This window comes from Salmo salar, chromosome ssa19 (assembly GCF_905237065.1).
Source record: "Salmo salar chromosome ssa19, Ssal_v3.1, whole genome shotgun sequence".
Classification (NCBI taxonomy): domain Eukaryota; kingdom Metazoa; phylum Chordata; class Actinopteri; order Salmoniformes; family Salmonidae; genus Salmo; species Salmo salar.
In genome coordinates, this window is record NC_059460.1 from 17,794,002 (window position 1) to 17,814,794 (window position 20,793).

A 20,793-nucleotide genomic window follows, 5' to 3' on the forward strand; every position below is an offset into this window, starting at 1 on the left:
GTATATAGAGAGGGAGAGAGAGAGATATACACTGTATATATATAGGTAGAGAGAGATAGATATACACTGTATATAGAGAGGGGAGAGAGATAGATATACACTGTATATAGAGAGGGGAGAGAGAGAGATATACACTGTATATACGGAGGGAGAGAGAGGGATAGATATACACTGTATATAGAGAGGGAGAGAGAGAGATAGATATACACTGTATATAGAGAGGGAGAGAGAGAGATAGATATACACTGTATATAGAGAGGGAGAGAGAGAGATAGATATACACTGTATATAGAGAGGGAGAGAGAGAGAGATAGATATACACTGTATATAGAGAGGGAGAGAGAAAGAGATAGATATACACTGTATATAGAGAGGGAGAGAGAAAGAGATAGATATACACTGTATATAGAGAGGGAGAGAGAGAGATAGATATACACTGTATACAGGGAGGGAGAGAGATATAGATATACGCTGTATATAGAGAGGGAGAGCGAGAGATAGATATACACTGTATATAGGGAGGGAGAGAGAGAGATAGATATACACTGTATATAGAGAGGGAGAGAGAGATAGATATACACTGTATATAGAGAGGGAGAGAGAGAGATAGATATACACTGTATATAGAGAGGGAGAGAGAGATAGATATACACTGTATATAGAGAGGGAGAGAGAGAGATACATATACACTGTATATAGAGAGGGAGAGAGAGAGAGAGATAGATATACACTGTATATAGAGAGGGAGAGAGAGAGATATACACTGTATATAGAGAGGGAGAGAGAGAGATAGATATACACTGTATATAGAGAGGGAGAGAGAGAGATAGATATACACTGTATATAGAGAGGGTGAGAGAGAGATAGATATACACTGTATATATAGAGAGAGAGATAGATATACACTGTATATAGAGAGGGAGAGAGATATAGATATACACTGTATATAGAGAGGGAGAGAGATAGAGATAGATAGATATACACTGTATATAGAGAGGGAGAGAGAGAGAGATATAAACTGTATATAGAGAGGGAGAGAGAGATAGATATACACTGTATATAGAGAGGGAGAGAGAGAGATAGATATACACTGTATATAGAGAGGGAGAGAGATAGATATACACTGTATATATATATAGAGAGAGAGATATACACTGTATATAGAGAGAGGGGAGAGAGATAGATATACACTGTATATAGAGAGGGAGAGAGAGAGATATACACTGTATATAGAGAGGGAGAGAGGGAGATATACACTGTATATAGAGAGGGGGAGAGAGATAGACATACACTGTATATAGAGAGGGAGAGAGAGAGATATACACTGTATATAGAGAGGGAGAGAGGGAGATATACACTGTATATAGAGAGGGAGAGAGAGATAGATATACACTGTATATAGAGAGGGAGAGAGAGAGATATACACTGTATATAGAGAGGGAGAGAGAGAGATAGATATACACTGTATATAGGGAGGGAGAGAGAAAGAGATAGATATACACTGTATATAGAGAGGGAGAGAGAGAGATAGATATACACTGTATATAGAGAGGGAGAGAGAGAGATATGCATTGTATATAGAGAGGGAGAGAGGGAGATATACACTGTATATAGAGAGGGAGAGAGAGATAGATATACACTGTATATAGAGAGGGAGAGAGAGAGATAGATATACACTGTATATAGAGAGGGAGAGAGATATAGATATATACTGTATATAGAGATGGAGAGAGAGATAGATATACACTGTATATAGAGAGGGAGAGAGAGAGATAGATAGATTTACACTGTATATATAGAGGGAGAGAGAGAGATAGATATACACTGTATATAGAGAGGGAGAGAGAGAGATAGATATACACTGTATATAGAGAGGGAGAGAGAGAGAGATATACACTGTATATAGAGAGGGAGAGAGAGAGATAGATATACACTGTATATAGAGAGGGAGAGAGAGAGATAGATATACACTGTATATAGAGAGGGAGAGAGATATAGATATATACTGTATATAGAGATGGAGAGAGAGATAGATATACATTGTATATAGAGAGGGAGAGAGAGAGATAGATTTACACTGTATATAGAGAGGGAGATAGAGATAGATATACACTGTATATAGAGAGAGATAGATATACACTGTATATAGAGAGAGATAGGTATACAGTGTATATAGAGAGGGAGATAGAGATAGATATACACTGTATATAGAGAGGGAGAGAGAAAGAGATAGATATACACTGTATATAGAGAGGGAGAGAGAAAGAGATAGATATACACTGTATATAGAGAGGGAGAGAGAGAGATAGATATACACTGTATACAGGGAGGGAGAGAGATATAGATATACACTGTATATAGAGAGGGAGAGCGAGAGATAGATATACACTGTATATAGGGAGGGAGAGAGAGAGATAGATATACACTGTATATAGAGAGGGAGAGAGAGATAGAGATAGATATACACTGTATATAGAGAGGGAGAGAGAGAGATAGATATACACTGTATATAGAGAGGGAGAGAGAGAGATAGATATACACTGTATACAGGGAGGGAGAGAGATATAGATATACACTGTATATAGAGAGGGAGAGCGAGAGATAGATATACACTGTATATAGGGAGGGAGAGAGAGAGATAGATATACACTGTATATAGAGAGGGAGAGAGAGAGAGATATATATACACTGTATATAGAGAGGGGGAGAGAGAGATAGATATGCACTGTATATAGAGAGGGAGAGAGAGAGATAGATATACACTGTATATAGAGAGGGAGAGAGAGCGATAGATATACACTGTATAGAGAGGGAGAAAAATAGATAGATATACACTGTATATAGAGAGGAGAGAGAGAGATAGATATACACTGTATATAGAGAGGGAGAGAGAAGAGATAGATATGCACTGTATATAGAGAGGGGAGAGAGAGATAGATATACACTGTATATAGAGAGGGAAGGAGAGATAGATATACACTGTATATAGGAGAGAGAGAGAGATAGATATACACTGTATATAGAGGGAGAGAGAGAGAGATAGATATACACTGTATATAGAGAGGAGAGAGAGAGATAGATATACACTGTATATAGAGAGGGAGAGAGAGAGATAGATATACACTGTATATAGAGAGGGAGAGAGAGAGAGATATAAACTGTATATAGAGAGGGAGAGAGAGATAGATATACACTGTATATAGAGAGGGAGAGAGAGAGATAGATATACACTGTATATAGAGAGGGAGAGAGATATAGATATATACTGTATATAGAGATGAGAGAGAGATAGATATACACTGTATATAGAGAGGGAGAGAGAGAGATAGATATACACTGTATATAGAGAGGGAGAGAGAGAGATAGATATACACTGTATATAGAGAGGGAGAGAGAGAGAGATATACACTGTATATAGAGAGGGAGAGAGAGAGATAGATATACACTGTATATAGAGAGGGAGAGAGAGAGATAGATATACACTGTATATAGAGAGGGAGAGAGATATAGATATATACTGTATATAGAGATGGAGAGAGAGATAGATATACACTGTATATAGAGAGGGAGAGAGAGAGATAGATTTACACTGTATATAGAGAGGGAGATAGAGATAGATATACACTGTATATAGAGAGGGAGATAGATATACACTGTATATAGAGAGAGAGAGATAGATATACACTGTATATACAGAGGGAGAGAGAGAGAGAGATTTACACTGTATATAGAGAGGGAGAGAGAGAGATAGATATACACTGTATATAGAGAGGGAGAGAGAGAGATAGATATACACTGTATATAGAGAGGGAGAGAGAGAGATAGATATACACTGTATATAGAGAGGGAGAGAGAGAGATAGATATACACTGTATATAGAGAGGGAGAGAGAGATAGATATACACTGTATATAGAGAGGGAGAGAGAGAGATAGATATACACTGTATATAGAGAGGGAGATAGAGATAGATATACACTGTATATAGAGAGGGAGATAGAGATAGATATACACTGTATATAGAGAGAGAGAGATAGATATACACTGTATATACAGAGGGAGAGTGAGAGATAGATATACACTGTATATATATAGAGAGAGATAGATATATACTGTATATAGAGAGGGAGATAGAGATAGATATACACTGTATATAGAGATGGAGGGAGAGAGAGAGATATAGATATACACTGTATATAGAGAGGGAGAGAGAGAGATAGATAAACACTGTATATATAGAGAGAGAGATAGATATACACTGTATATAGAGAGGGAGATAGAGATAGATATACACTGTATATAGAGAGGGAGATAGAGATAGATATACACTGTATATAGAGAGGGAGAGAGATAGATATACACTGTATATAGAGAGGGAGATAGAGATAGATATACACTGTATATAGAGAGAGAGAGAGAGAGATATACACTGTATACAGGGAGGGAGAGAGAGATAGATATACAATGTATATAGAGAGGGAGAGAGAGAGATAGGTATACACTGTATATAGAGAGGGAGAGAGAGAGAGATAGGTATACACTGTATATGTAGAGAGAGAGAGATATACACTGTATATAGAGAGGGAGAGAGAGAGAGATAGGTGTACACTGTATATAGGGAGGGAGAGAGAGCGATAGATACAGAGAGAGACAGACAGCCAGAGAGGAAGACAAACAGAAAGACAGAGTGAGGAGAATTAGTGTGTTTTTAATGTTGTGTTACTGGCGAAGGTTTAGCCCCAGCTCTCTTAAAGTGAACTGAGGTGGGTCTGCTCTCTCTCTCTCTCTCTCCCTGCACAGAACCCTGCCTCAGACTCTATAGCGAGAATGTTCCGGTCAGGACTTTGACTCCTCCAGTCTTCTATAATAGAATAATGGTGGTAATGTACAGCCCATGCCTGGCTGTCACACAACCTGATCCAATTCACACAATTAGCCCTCGTCTTGTTTTCTCTCCCTCCCACATCGTTGGCCTAAGGTGCAGATTCCTTCTGAGAGGGGATTTCCAGATGTTCATCATAATAAACCACATGAATGTTCCACGAGGGCTGCCTCTCTGTTCTTAAGCAATAACATGTTATCTTTGTTGTTGGGTGGGATAGATGGGTTGTGTCCCAAAAGGCGCCCTATTCCCTATATTGCGCGCTACTTTTGACCAGAGCCCTATGGGCCCTAGGGAACAGGGTGCCATTTGAGACTTGGCCTTGGAGAAGCATGTTCAGCATGAACACACAGAACAGGAGAGTGTTCCACCATTATACTGGTACTGGATCAAAAACACCACCGGCTCCTATTAAAACTGTTATTTATGTGAATTCCAATGAATCCGCCCGTAACATACAAGGCTACAAACTCAGCCACCATAGAAGCAGTACAGTCGAGGGGAATCCAGGTCATTCCTTGCCAATGCAGGAGGGAGAAACAGCGTATGTGTGTTGAACTGGTTATCATGAAATCATGTGAAGCGTAAATTCTTTGTAAGTGCAGTCACTTGACTTGGTAGAGGCCAGGGGCAAGGGGTAAGACGGTTTCTAATCATAATACAACTCTGTACTGTGTTATGTGGCATTGCATCAGCTAAAATGTTGCATTAACCCAAGCACAGCCCCAGCCACAGGGAGCAATATAGGGAGTCACTTGTAGAGGGGTTATGTTGTATGATAATGGCTACTCACAGATAACACAGACAGACACTGCTATTCAGGGCCCTTGTCTTTATCATACTGCAGTGGTTACTTAGATACAAAATTGTGTTCCTGTTCAGAGATAAGATATAGTGCAGAGAGAGAGCAAGTGTCTGGGAGAGAGGGAACTCAAGGGGAACATTGGATTATGCATGTCCATTATTCTCTATGTAATAACATTTTTCACCCCTATTCTCCAGTACATACAGCATACTACTGTTAGGAGTAGTAAAATGTAGAAAAACCGAATGAGCACATATAATTCTATATCTAATTCTTTAGAGATGTACCAGCTCTTAAATGCCTTTTAAATGTCTCAAGAGGATGCATGCATATGGTCCTAATATCCAGGCTGGTCTGTTTTTGATATACTTCCTATACGGAGGAGATACTTCGTCTGAGATGTATTGAGGTGCTTAAAGTCTGAGATGTGGCGATAAAGAAAGCCACTTCCCATTTGTGTCCGTTCTCTGAGCTCTCGGAGTTCTCTGGGCTGAATAGAGGAAGTGGTGGACCACACGGAGCGCTCTGCGAACGGAGCTGTAGCCTGGGGTGGCACACCCCTCCTCACCGCAAATGGACTAGCCCCGCTGTTAATAAATTGACAGGAATTGGATCTGTGTGAAAGAATTTAAAGGGGGAGTGGAGTCATTATCCATTATCCAACTGTAGGTTTTATCCATCCAGGCTTAGCCTTGCCTTCTCTTTTCATACTGTCTAGCCTTATGAGCCCTGATCAAAAGTAGTGCACTATATATAGGGAATAGGATGCCATTTGGGATACGCACTCTGTTTTTATGTGCACCAGTCAAGTACATTCGCAGGGAAATGTGTTCCATATGGCTGTTTGTGTAAGGTGGAGTTGAGCGGAGCTCTTAAAGTCATTGTCTATGCTATGGGGTAAACCGTTTTGTGGGTCCCAAATGACACCTTATTCCCTATATATAATGCACAACTTTTGAAAAAAGGTAGGGACGTAACAAACAAAAAAGTATGTAGGGAGTAGGGTGCTGTTTGGGATAAAGACAGTGGTGGGGAAGGAGCCCCTCTCCTCACCCTCCTCTGATAGTCTAGATGGGGTTGGGTGAGTCTATGATCACTATTAGACTGTGTTTCTGTGAGGTCGGAGTTCCAAGACTCTCCCTCCCTTTCCATCTGTTTTCATGTTTCTTTATTTTTGATAGCTGTGTTTTAACAGGTGGTATATTTTTTCTCCATGGACTTGACAGGCTAGGCTATATGCAACGTGGAGGGAAAAACGTGAAGTATTGACATCCTTTTCCCTCTTATTAAATCAAAAATGAACATGGACATCTTTTGATTTGATTTTGGCAAATGTCCTGTTTTATATGGCATTGTATTCCCACAGAACAGTGAATAATCAGATTCTCCTTCCTGGCTAATGGTATTACTCTGACTGATTCTGTGTCCCAGCCATTCCTCTTGCCTTCTTCCCTAACATGCCACCCTATTCCCTACATAGTGCACTACTTTTTTACCAGAGCCCTATGGGCCGATGTCAAAGTAGTGCACTATATATGGAATAGGGTGACATTTGAGACAAAGCCATTCTCTTCTACGGTTAGACCTCAGCTCCCTACAATAAGAAACCTGAATACAGGAAATGTCAAGCCTTGGGCTGAATCCCATCCTCCATCCCCCATTGAAATTACATAAAAAGTTTTTTCGGCGTGCCAAAGAATTTTCTCACCCTCTGCTTTTAGGCCCAATAAAATCATTTCATGTTTCCATTACGCTTAATCTGATATTAGTTTATGTTTTCAAGCATTTTTGAGTGGAGCGAGATGTGTTATTTCAGGGAAACCTGAAACATTAAGGTCAATTAATTTGACACACGTGTAATAGGCTCTGTGTAGCTCAATTGGTAGAGCATGGCAAGCGCCAGGGTTGTGGGTTTGATTCCCACAGGGGACCAGTACAAAACAAAGTATGAAAATGTATGCACTCACTATTGTAAGTCGCTCTGGATAAGAGCATATGCTGAAATGACTAAAATGGAATAGCATTATTTTTTTACTTCCAAGGGCTTAGGGAGAGGTTAGCGTGATTTCTGTAATTGGCCTATTAGGCTGTTATTGCAGCTGTCAATGTGAAAATCTGCAGCAGACATTAGACATGTTAAAGACGTTGTCTTCAGTACCTATACTGACAGCATATCCCCTTCAGCCTCATATCCCTCAAAGCCTTTTATAGATGAAGAAATAAATATGTTTAAAAAAATACTCAAGTCAACAGTTCTTCTGACACATCCTCCAAAGGTACAAGCATGTACATGCCTCTACTGCTAATTACGTTGTCATGTTTTTAATCAGCTAGCTCATTAGTGATGTGTCTTGCGTTGTGTTCCTGCGAGTGCGTGTGATGATTATACCATACCAACCATTCTGATGACTTCACACAACAAAGCCACAGCGCCACTTCCTCGTTTGGATCAGGCAGTGGTAGTCAAGGTCACCAACTACCAGCTAAAGCATGCCAACAATGGCAACAGGTAATGGTGGCGCCATTATGGCTCTCCACTCCAGGTCAAGGATGTGTGGGCTAGACTAATGACAGTATGAGCCTCCGCCAGGGTCAGAGGGGCAGGTGTTTGCTTCATTAACACCTACTACCATCCACCAACATCCTCCCACAAATAAACTCTTGCTCTTGAGAAACCTACCTTCCATCAACTTCTGGTCTTGATAATAGATGACACAATGTCTTTTCTACTGGGCTTTATTAAGGGTTTGTGTATAATGTCAGAGTATCCAAAATCATTGTGTAAATGTGCTGTAAATATATATTGTGTGTGTAAAGTGTACATGTGCTGTGTGTAACCGGGATGTGTGTTTCAGGCTAACTCGGGGACCTATAGCCTGACCGGACACCAATCTGTGTCTGTGGAGTCACAGGTGCAGAGACCGAGACAAGACAAGAGACGAGACTCATTTACACAGGCTCAAAGACAGTACAGTTCCCTGCCACGGTAAGATAAACCATCTCTCTCTTTCCATCTCTCTCTCTCTCTCTCCATCTCTCTCTCTCTCTTTCTCTCTTCTTTATTTCTTCTCTTCTCAAATCGTCTATGTCTCGTACCGTCAAAGTCAAACATTTCAAATCCACACTTTACTGAAGTTATCTCTAGACTGTTAAATGATTTTGGGCAAACTCTTGGAATTTAATACAATCCCACGTAATGCTCTACTTTCTCTTTAGTGTTGACCAGAGGGAAACAAGTTTATCACAAGGAGATCAAAACGCTCTACCACCCTCAGTGCCTAAAAAATAGTGGTTTTCAGAGACATTTATCTTAGCAACTTCCGCCTTCCTCTTTCACAGCATTCAGAGCAGTAGCTGCATTACTTATCTCTTTCTCATTTATTTTGCATTTGTCAGAAACGTCAATAAAGCTTACAGTATCAGGGATGATCTGGAGCCCTCAGACCCACTTTAATATCAGTGTTTGCCTTCCCAGCTGTCTCTCTGTGACGACTTTAATATAAAGCTTCCTACCCTCTTTAATCGCACACGCGCTCGCACGCACTTCTCTAATCACTCTCAGTCAATGCGAATCTAACAGCCAACGGACGGAGGGACGCTGGTGTGGTGGAAAGCTTCCTCGTCATCTTAAGCTTTACATACTTAAAGAAAAAAGCTCATCTTAACTGAAGGCAACTACTGATACAGTTTGACTGACTGCTATTTTGAGTTATTTATTCCCATATTCATCAGCTGTTTTATTTTCCCCTCACGCCTCACTGTGCTGAAGGCAATAAGCCAAAGTTAGTGGTTGTATCATGGAATCGTTTTGAGACATGGAGAATGTAAAAAGTGAAAGCTGATTTCTTTAGCTTTCACTGAATCTAATTGTGTTCTTTAGACAATTGCTACACGGCTCAGTTTAAACAATGACAGACCCTTATATGTGTGTATGTGTGGTCTCACATTCAGGAATTCTGAGTTCATTGGCCAGAAAAAAAGGGTTCTGTTAGTCTCTAGAGACATTGAGTTCTAGAGCCAGTAGAAGGAAGCAGGGGTCTGCACAAACAACACTAATTTAAACACACTGCTACCCTCTTAGATGGCGGTCTTAGGCGGTCAATCTTGGATTGATTAAAACTTGTCCCTCTCTATAGTTATGGATTTTGTGGTCCGCACACAAACGCACCAATCAATATGTGCAATGGCATGTTGACCAATCCATACATTTCCTTCCTAGCTGTTTTAAACAGAAATGTTAGTTGGCTTTTGGTGGCAGCGGTAGGATTCGTTTGCTATCACTTTTCCCCATACCAACATTGACCAATCCATATATTTCTTTCAAAGTTATTTTACAGCACGGAGAAATTGTGTTTAATGTGACTATTGCTTTCCCCATGCCTGCGTTTAACATGGTTTCCCTAGGGAAAGTCCTCCTCTCCTGAGGAAGATCATCGGACCATGTCCTTTGATAAGCATTCCTCCTATAATCTCATAGCCTCTTTCAGCCAGGGTCAGCTTAGTGTAGCATGCCCTTTGACCCTAAATAGGAAAGTCAGAGCAAACGTCAGGACACACACGGATCCTCATTAGGAACTCAAGTCTTACTCAGGACCCATAATACCCACAATCCCCTCTCCTCTTCCCTGTGTAATGACTTTACAACGGGAAGTGAGGGCAGTCATCCATACAACCAAGAGGCCATTCCCTAAAACCCAGTCTTCCCAAAACCCTCCTGAGAATCCATGCTATCTGATTACTGATAGGCTTAGTGGTGGTCTGGGGATGTGAGGATCGGAGGGTCGGACATTTCTCTAATGAACTCTTGTTATTGGAACAGGGTTAGCTAGGCCAGACAGGGTTAGGTAGGAGAGACGGGGGCTGATTGCCAGTCAGAAGGGTGCTTAGCTGGCGTAAGTAGCAGGCGGGATAAGCTTCGTTCAGTGGCCAGTCTGTAGCTGCCAGACACACACACACACACACACGCACACTCACATTCCTCATGTAAACAAACAACTTAGTTTCCTAAAAGACAAGTTAAACATTGTTCCAAGTTTTTATATAATTTGTTTGTACAATATACCCATGGGCCTTTGGCATTGCAAGGACAAGGTACATGTTTTTCTGTGTTTTTCTCTTTCCCTCACTGTTTGTGTGTGCGTGTGTGTGTGTGTGTGTGTGTGTGTGTGTGTGTGTGTGTGTGTGTGTGTGTGTGTGTGTGTGTGTGTGTGTGTGTGTGTGTGTGTGTGTGTGTGTGTGTGTGTGTGTGTGTGTGTGTGTGTGTGTGTGTGTGTGTGTGTGTGTACATGCCTGCGATTGTGTGTGTGTGGTGTGTTTCCATTTTGATCAACCCTGATCTCTACCAGCTGCAGTTGCAAAAACACACAGACACAGCAGCCAGCCACAGATTCCTCTTGAAGCCAACTTCCTGACTTTGTTTGTTAAATTCTGTCCTTCTAAATTTAACCAATGTATTTCATGATGACATATCTTTTGCTTTCAATAACCCTCCCCTCACCACTGTAAGTAAAGAATGCTTTTAATTCCCATTTCTTGGAGAAGAGTAGGAGATACAGAGTTCAACACCACTATGTAACTATTTCCCATACAGATTCTTTCCTCTTGATTGTATGTTGCCCCATATCAACCCTCCATCTATGTCATCAGCACTAAAAACCGTGTTGGAACTACAAGTCACTGAGTTCTATATGAAGCGTCACACGGTTCTGAACGAACACCTCCCACGTGAGCTGTGGCTGTTGTGGAGTCCAGATTCAGAGTTCTCGCTCTCTTTTCCTCTCTCATTCTCAGAGGCTGAGCATGTGGTAAGACTCTCTCTACAGTGTGTCCTCACATCTGCCTTGGCTTTGATTCGCGCACGCACGCACGCACGCACGCACGCACGCACGCACGCACGCACGCACGCACGCACGCACGCACGCACGCACACACACACACACACACACACACACACACACACACACACACACACACACACACACACACACACACACACACACACACACAAAGATCCACAGTGTCTGAGTACTGCCATGTGTTTTAGCTCATCCACTCTCCTCAGCCAGAAGAGAGCACAGGGGCCACCATTCGCAATGGCTCATTTACAAGGGGATACACCGTTAAAATCAGACCAGGAGAAGGACAGGTGAAGGGGGGAGGCATGGAGGGCTGGACGGAAGGATAGAGGCGAAGGATAGAGAATTATTACTATCTTATTTTTCTGCTGTTGTCATTGTCCAAAGCGAATGCAGATGCACGCCCCCAGTCTCTGTGTCTGTATTATGTGGTATCATATGGACGTTGTATTTAAAACAGCTCCATGTGGAACTCAGGTCATATCAATGGCAGACCAGACCAGCTCCATGCAAATGTTCCATTTTCACATCCCCTATCCAGATAAATATCTTATTAGCCATTTTATTTTACTAACCACAGCAAACAGTCACACATGGCTGTGTGTGTCATGGATCCCTTTTTGAGGTACAGTTGGAGAGTGCAAAAACTCTGGCTTCGCTGGCCTTCAATAGGGGTATTTTGTCCATGGCTGGCAGGCTAAAATAGGACTGACTGCTTTGTACAGTTGTTAATAGCATCTTGCACGTATAGTAGACCTCACTCTGAACCTCCATACCATTTGTGTGTGTGTGTGTATGTGTGTGTGTGTGTGTGTGTGTGTGTGTGTGTGTGTGTGTGTGTGTGTGTGTGTGTGTGTGTGTGTGTGTGTGTGTGTGTGTGTGTGTGTGTGTGTGTGTGTGTGTGTGTGTGTGCGCGTGCGTTGCATGCGTCAAGTCAGTCATAGGCTAGCAGAAGACTGCTGGATAGAGGCAGATCATGCAGCAGAGAGGGCAGCCATTGCTGTGTCTGTGGTAAATGTGCCCATCTCTAAAAGGAGATCAATGTGTGAAAGCTGCAGTTTTGTGTGGAGGTTTGTGTGTGTTTACATCCGTGGGAATAATAGTGCCGCTGTTGTTAACAACCCTCCATTTGTTCCCCGTCACTCTCTGTTTCTTTATGCATCCCGTCTTTGTCTCCATGTATCCTGTCTTTATGTCTTCATGTATCTTGTCTTTGTCTTCATGTATCCTGTCTTTATGTCTTCATGTATCTTGTCTTTGTCTTCATCTATCCTGTCTTTATGTCTTCATGTATCTTGTCTTTGTCTTCATGTATCCTGTCTTTGTCTTCATATATTCTGTATTTATGTCTTCATGTATTCTGTCTTCATGTATTCTGTCTATGTCTTCATGTGTCCTGTCTTTATGTATTCATGTATCCTGTCTTCATGTATTCTGTCTTTGTCTTCATGTATCCTGTCTTTATGTCTTCATGTATTCTGTCTTCATGTATTCTGTCTATGTCTTCATGTGTCCTGTCTTCATGTCTTCATGTATCCTGTCTTCATGTCTTCATGTATTCTGTCTTTGTCTTCATGTATCCTGTATTTATGTCTTCACGTATCCTGTCTTTATCTTCATGTATCTTGTCTTTATGTCTTCATGTATCCTGTCTTCATGTCTTTATGTCTTCATGTATCCTGTCTTTGTCTTCATGTATTTTGTCTTTATGTCTTCATGTATTCTGTCTTTGTCTTCATGTATCCTGTATTTATGTCTTCACGTATCCTGTCTTTATCTTCATGTATCTTGTCTTTATGTCTTCATGTATCCTGTCTTCATGTCTTTATGTCTTCATGTATCCTGTCTTTGTCTTCATGTATTTTGTCTTTATGTCTTCATGTATTCTGTCTTTGTCTTCATGTATCCTGTATTTATGTCTTCACGTATCCTGTCTTTATCTTCATGTATTTTGTCTTTATGTCTTCATGTATCCTGTCTTCATGTCTTTATGTCTTCATGTATTCTGTCTTTATGTCTTCATGTATCCTGTCTTCATGTCTTTATGTCTTCATGTATTCTGTCTTTATGTCTTCATGTATCCTGTCTTCATGTCTTTATGTCTTCATGTATCCTGTCTTCATGTCTTTATGTCTTCATGTATCCTGTCTTCATGTCTTTATGTCTTCATGTATTCTGTCTTTATGTCTTCATGTCTTTATGTCTTCATGTATTCTGTCTTCATGTCTTTATGTCTTCATGTATTCTGTCTTTATGTCTTCATGTCTTTATGTCTTCATGTATTCTGTCTTCATGTCTTTATGTCTTCATGTATTCTGTCTTTATGTCTTCATGTCTTTATGTCTTCATGTATTCTGTCTTCATGTCTTTATGTCTTCATGTATTCTGTCTTTATGTCTTCATGTCTTTATGTCTTCATGTATTCTGTCTTTGTCTTCATGTATTCTGTCTTCATGTCTTTATGTCTTCATGTATTCTGTCTTCATGTCTTTATGTCTTCATGTATTCTGTCTTTATGTCTTCATGTATTCTGTCTTTATGTCTTCATGTATTCTGTCTTTATGTCTTCATGTATTCTGTCTTCATGTCTTTATGTCTTCATGTATTCTGTCTTTATGTCTTCATGTATTCTGTCTTTATGTCTTCATGTATTCTGTCTTTATGTCTTCATGTATTCTGTCTTCATGTCTTTATGTCTTCATGTATTCTGTCTTTATGTCTTCATGTATTCTGTCTTTATGTCTTCATGTATTCTGTCTTTGTCTTCATGTATTCTGTCTTCATGTCTTTATGTCTTCATGTATCCTGTCTTTATGTCTTCATGTTTTCTGTCTTTATGTCTTCATGTATCCTGATTCAATGTCATCATAGTTACAGAAAGAAGACCTTGGCAGATCTCCATCTCATTTTGCCTCATTTCTCCTTTTGTGTTTCTGGTGCATTACGCAACTACAAAAAAATTATCCTATACAACCATGTTGCAAAGATTGAAAATAAAAATGTAGCTCATGAAACTATGTTGTTCTTGTGTCCTCCAGGCAACCTCGTAAGACCCCCAGCACAGTGTCCCAGGAGTCGTGTGACAAAGCCTTCCCGCCGGGCGAGGTCTTCCAGACGGCTAAGGAGAACCCCCGCTACTCCAGCTACCAGGGCTCCAGGAATGGCTACCTGCACAGCGGGGCCAGTGGCTTCAACGCCCGCGTCCTGCTGGAGACCCAGGAGCTGCTGAGGCAGGAGCAGAGACGCAGGGAGCAGTCTGAGGCCAAGATGAGGCTTCCGCCGCCACAGGAGGGGGTCCCTGTCACCAACACCGGCTATGATGACATTCACCCAGCCCCGACTCCAACCCTTCCCCAGGATCCAGTCCTGACCCAGGCCCCGATCCCTGTCACAGCCACACCCAAGGGCCCGTACCGCCAGGATGTGCCCCCCTCTCCATCTCAGCTGGCCAGGCTCAACAGGCTGCAGGGCTCAGAGAAAGGACGTCCATTTTACTCCTGAGGGGCAAAGGAGGGATAAGAGGAACTGAAGGATGGAGGAGGGGTTGATGGTTATCACCAGCAATAATATAAGAGAGTCTGGATCTTTTTAAAGTCCGCTAGATATCTTTGAATGGTTTCAACACAGAGGTTTAATTAATTGTATTTCTATGTTGGTGTTTTTATAACAAACTTTACAGTCAGGATTCTATTCACCCCAATCACCAGTTGTCTGGTCTGTGTCTGCCATCGTGATCTTCCCACTTTAAGTGCCTTGTGGGAAGACTGTCCTGCCTTAAAGGTCGAATGCAGCCGTTTTAATCTCAATATCAAATCATTTATGGGTAACAATAAAGTACGTTACTGTGATTGTTTTAAATTAAAATGGTCAAAAAGAAACTAAAATAACTTCTTAGTAAAGAGCAATTTCTCAAACAAGAATTTTGATAGGGAGTGGTCTGAGTGTGGAGAGGAAAACAGAAAACTAGCTGTTATCGGCAGAGGAGTTTGGAACTCTTTCTTATTGGTCTATTAACTAATTTACCGCCTGGCGATGTCACCAGGCAGGTCAAAACTCCATCCCACTAAAGCAGGCTGAAATTTCAGCCGGTCTTTTCAAACAGTTCTTGCACTGAAAGGGCATTATCATAATTTTCACAATTTCACAGCATTATTCCAAAATAGTGTGTGAGCTTGTGTGGTTTACCACTTTGCTGTGTGAGCTTGTATGGCCTACCAAATCACGTTTTTGGCTGCACTGGGCCTTTAAGAGTCTAGTCCTCACCCTTCCTGTGGCTTGTGTATTTGGACACCTTCAACGTCCTGCATTGTATCTACAAAACATTCTGTCAATCAGCACCCCACAGTATTTTCACCCACATATCATGAGAAACTTCTGACGCAAGTGTATACTCCCAAGTATTTGTGTTTGACCTAGATTGTGTTTGGGTGTGTTTCTGTAGGGTTCTATATGCTGCTGTCAGCATGTGCTGACATAAAGAGCACTGGGTTAACCAGCATGTCCGAACTCTGGGGTAAGACAACCTTACAGTTCCCAGCTACACTACAGAGGAAAACCTCCCCCCCGGTCTATGACACCCTTCTTATTTAAACTCAGCCTCGTATGCTCTCTCTCTCTCTCTCTCTCTCTCTCTCTCTCTCTCTCTCTCTCTCTCTCTCTCTCTCTCTCTCTCTCTCTCTCTCTCTCTCTCTCTCTCTCTCTCTCTCTCTCTCTCTCTCTCTCTCTCTCTCTCTCTCTCTCTCTCTCTCTCTCTCTCTCTCTCTCTCTCTCTCTCTCTCTCTAGCAAACACATTTTATCCTCTAGCCTTGTTTTTGTTCTCCTTTCTTTTGTAGTTCTCCTCCTCTCCTCCTCAACCAGAGGTAGACCTTTAGATCTCATTTCACTGTGGGGTTTCAGGCTGGGTTTCTGTATACGCACTTTTTGACATCTACTGATGTAAAAAGGGCTTTATAAATACATTTGTTTTGACTTGATTTGAACTCCTGTCGTCTGGGGGATTCATCAGTATAAACGAGGTCAGGGTTGGGTTATTAATTGATGTAGCTCATGAAACATGTATCTGTGTTGTGTCTGGGCGGCGCTAGTGAGGGGGTGGTGGTGGATGGGTTAGAGGTAGAGTGGGAGGGTTAGGGTGTGTGTGTGTGTGTGTGCCATGGTGTTTCTGCCTGACTGTTTGGCCGTTGCCTTGGCTGAGTCACTGTAACTAAAGCCAGTCTGTAACCAGTCTGTCCTGACCCATCCGACTGACTGCTGCTCCACATTTTTCATTAAGTTGGTTACCGGGAAACCACATACTGTTCACTACAACGTTCCTAAACAGCGTCACATACAGCCTCACAGCATGACTGTCTGTCTTTTCCGAGGCCCAGCTAAAAAAACAATCTCTGTTTCATTTCATTTCATTCTACTACCGTTTATAAGTAGTCAATACTGTCGTAATTCATGTTTTAACTACCATTGCCATATTTTTTTCTCATCTGTGTGTGGGTGAGAATGTGTGTGTGTGTGTGTTTGGTTGGGTGGGTTTGTGGGTGTGTGCGTATGGGTGTACTGTTAACAGTGCCTGTAATGTGATGCCTCCCATGTCTTTGAATATACCTTGGCAGAGGTTGAAACAATAGGTGTCAGTGAAACGGCAATAGGAGAGGAGTGAAGCGAATAAGACAAGTGGGAGGTGTGAACGAGGCAGTCTGTAAGGGTAGATTGACCCGACTGGTGATGTATTCTATTGCTTCCTCAGAAGTATTCCACTGAGCCGCTGGAACAGACCAGGGCTGGAGAAAAGGCACATTTGACATTTCCATACTTCCATATTCACGCTCTCTCTTTCGCAATTTTTGAATCGCTCCCTCTCTTGCTTTCTCTCTCTTTCGCTCTTCGTCTCTCTCTCTCTCTCTCTCTCTCTCTCTCTCTCTCTCTCTCTCTGTCTGTTTGCCTCTTTTCCTCTCTTTCACACTCTCTCACCATAGTTTTATATGCTTCTCAATAAGTGATATTGCCCTCCGTTCCAAACATATTGCTACCGTATTACTCCTTTCTCTGCTTTTTAATGTGGTTCTAAGTCTTTTCTGGGTTGTAAGGAGGAGGAGTCGGGGGAAGGGGGAGAATATTCTAACCAAACAGCTGGTTTTGGTGCTTGATGTTTCCACAGTGTTCCACACGTTAGACTTAGAAGTGGATCAAGTGCCTGCCATATCCAACAAGTCATATATTTTTTTTGTATAGCAAATATTACGTCATGCACATTTTCATTCATTTTTTTATTTTATGCGTTTAAGACCTTTGTTTGTGTCGTCTGTCTTATTGACACATTGATTGCATTGTTTTGCCTGCCACAAAGCTATTGTTTTAATCATGAGAGAAAAATAGTAATCCTACACGATGTATTTTTATGACTGTTCCTTGTCATCTTTTATAAACGGTAATTAGGTACTATCTATGGTGTTTTCCCAATGACTTATGTAATAAGAACAGTGTGATTGGTTTATAAGAATTGTACCTGGTGTATTAAAAACTCTATACAGCCTCTGTCTCTGTACTGTACATATCACATTTGACTAAATAAATAAATATGGAAGGCTGCTTCCTTCCTGGTTACAACTAACTAGAACTTTGTGGCACAAACTGAAACAAATGATTACGTCTCCAACAATGTCATTGTTGTAACAGATTCACAAAGTATCCCTTGTCTCTGAGTAGAACTTCATTGACTGATTTATGTGGTGAGGACGTTCCAAACTCGGAATATGGACCAGTAAACACAGAGTAGAGGAAAGAAAGAGAACAAAATCATGATTCCCTTTCTTCGTTTTTGTCCTAAATGGCATCCTATTCCCTTTATAGTGCACTACTTTTTCCCAGCGCCCATAGGGCTCTGGTCAGAACTAGTGCACTATACAGGGAATAGGGTGCCATTGTAGACGTATCCCATGTCTTTAATCCTCTGGCTGATAGATCACCATAACGTTGTTCTCAGAGCTATCACATCACAGGGCTGGCCAACAGGCTAATGGCATGGCTAATGACCCAGTCAGCCATAAATACTATTGTCATATTTATGAAGTTCAACTAACTCTCAGGGACCAGCAGGTTTTTAGTGAAGCTGGCTCTGTTCATTTACATTTCTAAAGGAGTCTGCGAGAAGTACTGTAGTTTTGTCAGACCTTTGGCTGGAAGAAAAGGGGAGATATGTTGAAGGGATCTGTCTGTTCTGAATGGAGTGGGAATGCTCTGTGTTCGAGGAGAAAGAGTGTTCAACTCGCAGTGGCTAAAGATATACTGTAACTTTCTCTCTCTCTGATATATTGTAACTGTACTTATCTCTCACTCTCTCTCTCTCTCTTTCTCTCTCTCTCAGGGAGAACCAGATGAGTAAAATTGGAGGACTCAAACTGTGTAAAATTTCCCTTGCTGTCAGTATAGCTGTGATATTCAGCTTCTAGACCCCATATACCCAGCATTAAACCCCATAAAGGAAACTCTAAAGACCACCCTCTGAATGAACCTTGTTCTGTACACCAGGGAGGCAGCGTTTTCCCCAGCACTGCTTTTGATGGAGTATAGTATCACTAAAGCAAACAGAACCAGAGAGGATCTACCTGCGTGTTAAATATTCTACACTGAACAAAAATATAAACGCAACATGTAAAGTGTTGGTCCGAAATAAAAGATCCCAGAGATGTTCCATACTCACAAAAAGTTTATTTCTCTCAAATGTTGTGCACAAATTAGTTTACATCCCTGTTGTTGAGCATTTCTCCTTTGCCAAGATAATCCATCCACCTGACAGGTGTGACATATCAAGAATCTGATTAAACAGTATGATCATTACACAGGGGCATCTTGTGCTGGCGACAAAAGGTCTCTCTAAAATGTGCAGTTTTGTCAAACAACACAATGCCACAGATTTCTCAAGTTATGAGGGAGCGTGCAATTGACATATTGACTCCAGGAATATCCACCAAAGCTGTTGCCAGAGAATTGAATGTTAATTTGTCTACCATAAGCCGAGTACGTCCAACTGGCCTCACAACCGCAGAAAACGTGTTTGGCGTCGTGTGGGTGAACGGAGTGCCCCATGGTGGCGGTGGGCTTATGGTATGGGCAGACATACGGACAGCGAACACAATTGCATTTTATTGATGGCAATTTGAATGCACAGAAATACGTGATGAAATCCTGAGTCCTATTGTGAGGCCCATTTCTTTTAAGGTATATAGCGTAGTTATTGTTATTTTATTGTGTTACTTTTTTTCTTACTTTAGTTTATTTTATTAGTTCTTTATTTCTTTTTGCAAATATTTTCTTACTTTTAAACAGTTCTGCATTATTGGTTAAGGGCTTGTAAGTAAGCATTTCACGGTAAGGTCTACAACTGTTGTATTCGTCGCATGTGACAAATACAATTTGATTTAATAAATGTATTTCAATTGACTGATTTCGTCATATGAACTGTAACTTAGTAAAATCTCTGAAAATGTTGCATTTATATTTTTGTTCAGTATAGTTAAAGATGTAGGATCTTAATTTGATCAGTCTTTTGTTTACATTCAAGGTTTAAAATGGCTTCTAAAGTTTGTAATTTCCACTTTAAAATGTCAGACTTTATTTGCCCTAACAAGATCTTACATCAGTAGTTTAACACTCACTTTCTAGTTAGTTCATCATTCACTTTCTAGTTTAAAAGTACTACTACTTTCTATTCCAGTGCTGTCATATTAAGCACCTCTTGGTCTTCCGTGATGTCAACCTGGTAAGGGACACAAAATTATTGATTTATAAAAAAACAGTTAAGAAAATATACAAAAGAGGCAAAAAAGCCCACTGAATAATATTTTTAATAAAGATTATTTTATAACAAAAAAGACTACCTAGATATGATGCAAACAACTAGCAGAGAATGCATGAGAGAAAAAAGAAGTATTCAGAGCCCTTGACTTTTTCCACATTTTGTTACATTACAGCCTTTTTCTAAAATCAATCTAAACACAATACCCCATAATAAAAAAGCAAAAACTGTTTTTTAGAAATGTTTGCAAAGCTTGGCACACCTGTATTTGGGGAGTTTCTCAAATTTTTCTCTGAAGATTCTCTCAATCTCTGTCAGGTTGGATGGGGAGCATCACTGCACAGCTATTTTCAGGTCTCTCCAGAGACTTCAGATTACAAAAGTTATAATTTTCCGAATATAACTCCAGATATTTTAATATCTGATCAATTAGTCTTCTAATTAATGAATTATTCTTTACCTTA

The 20,793-nt window shown here is 40.8% G+C and overlaps 1 protein-coding gene across 2 annotated transcripts in view; it reads left to right on the forward strand.

Moving 5' to 3' along the window:
• LOC106578541 (partitioning defective 3 homolog) overlaps positions 1 to 18,145 on the forward strand; it is a 566,386-nt gene extending 548,241 nt beyond the window's left edge. For both annotated transcript variants that reach the window (XM_014157480.2, XM_014157481.2), the window contains 2 exons: positions 8,541 to 8,671; positions 14,579 to 18,145. In XM_014157480.2, the coding sequence (XP_014012955.1) occupies positions 8,541 to 8,671; positions 14,579 to 15,041 (594 nt within the window). In that variant the 3' untranslated portion in view covers positions 15,042 to 18,145. The remainder of the gene's footprint in view (positions 1 to 8,540; positions 8,672 to 14,578) is intronic.
• Positions 18,146 to 20,793: the final 2,648 nt, after the last annotated feature.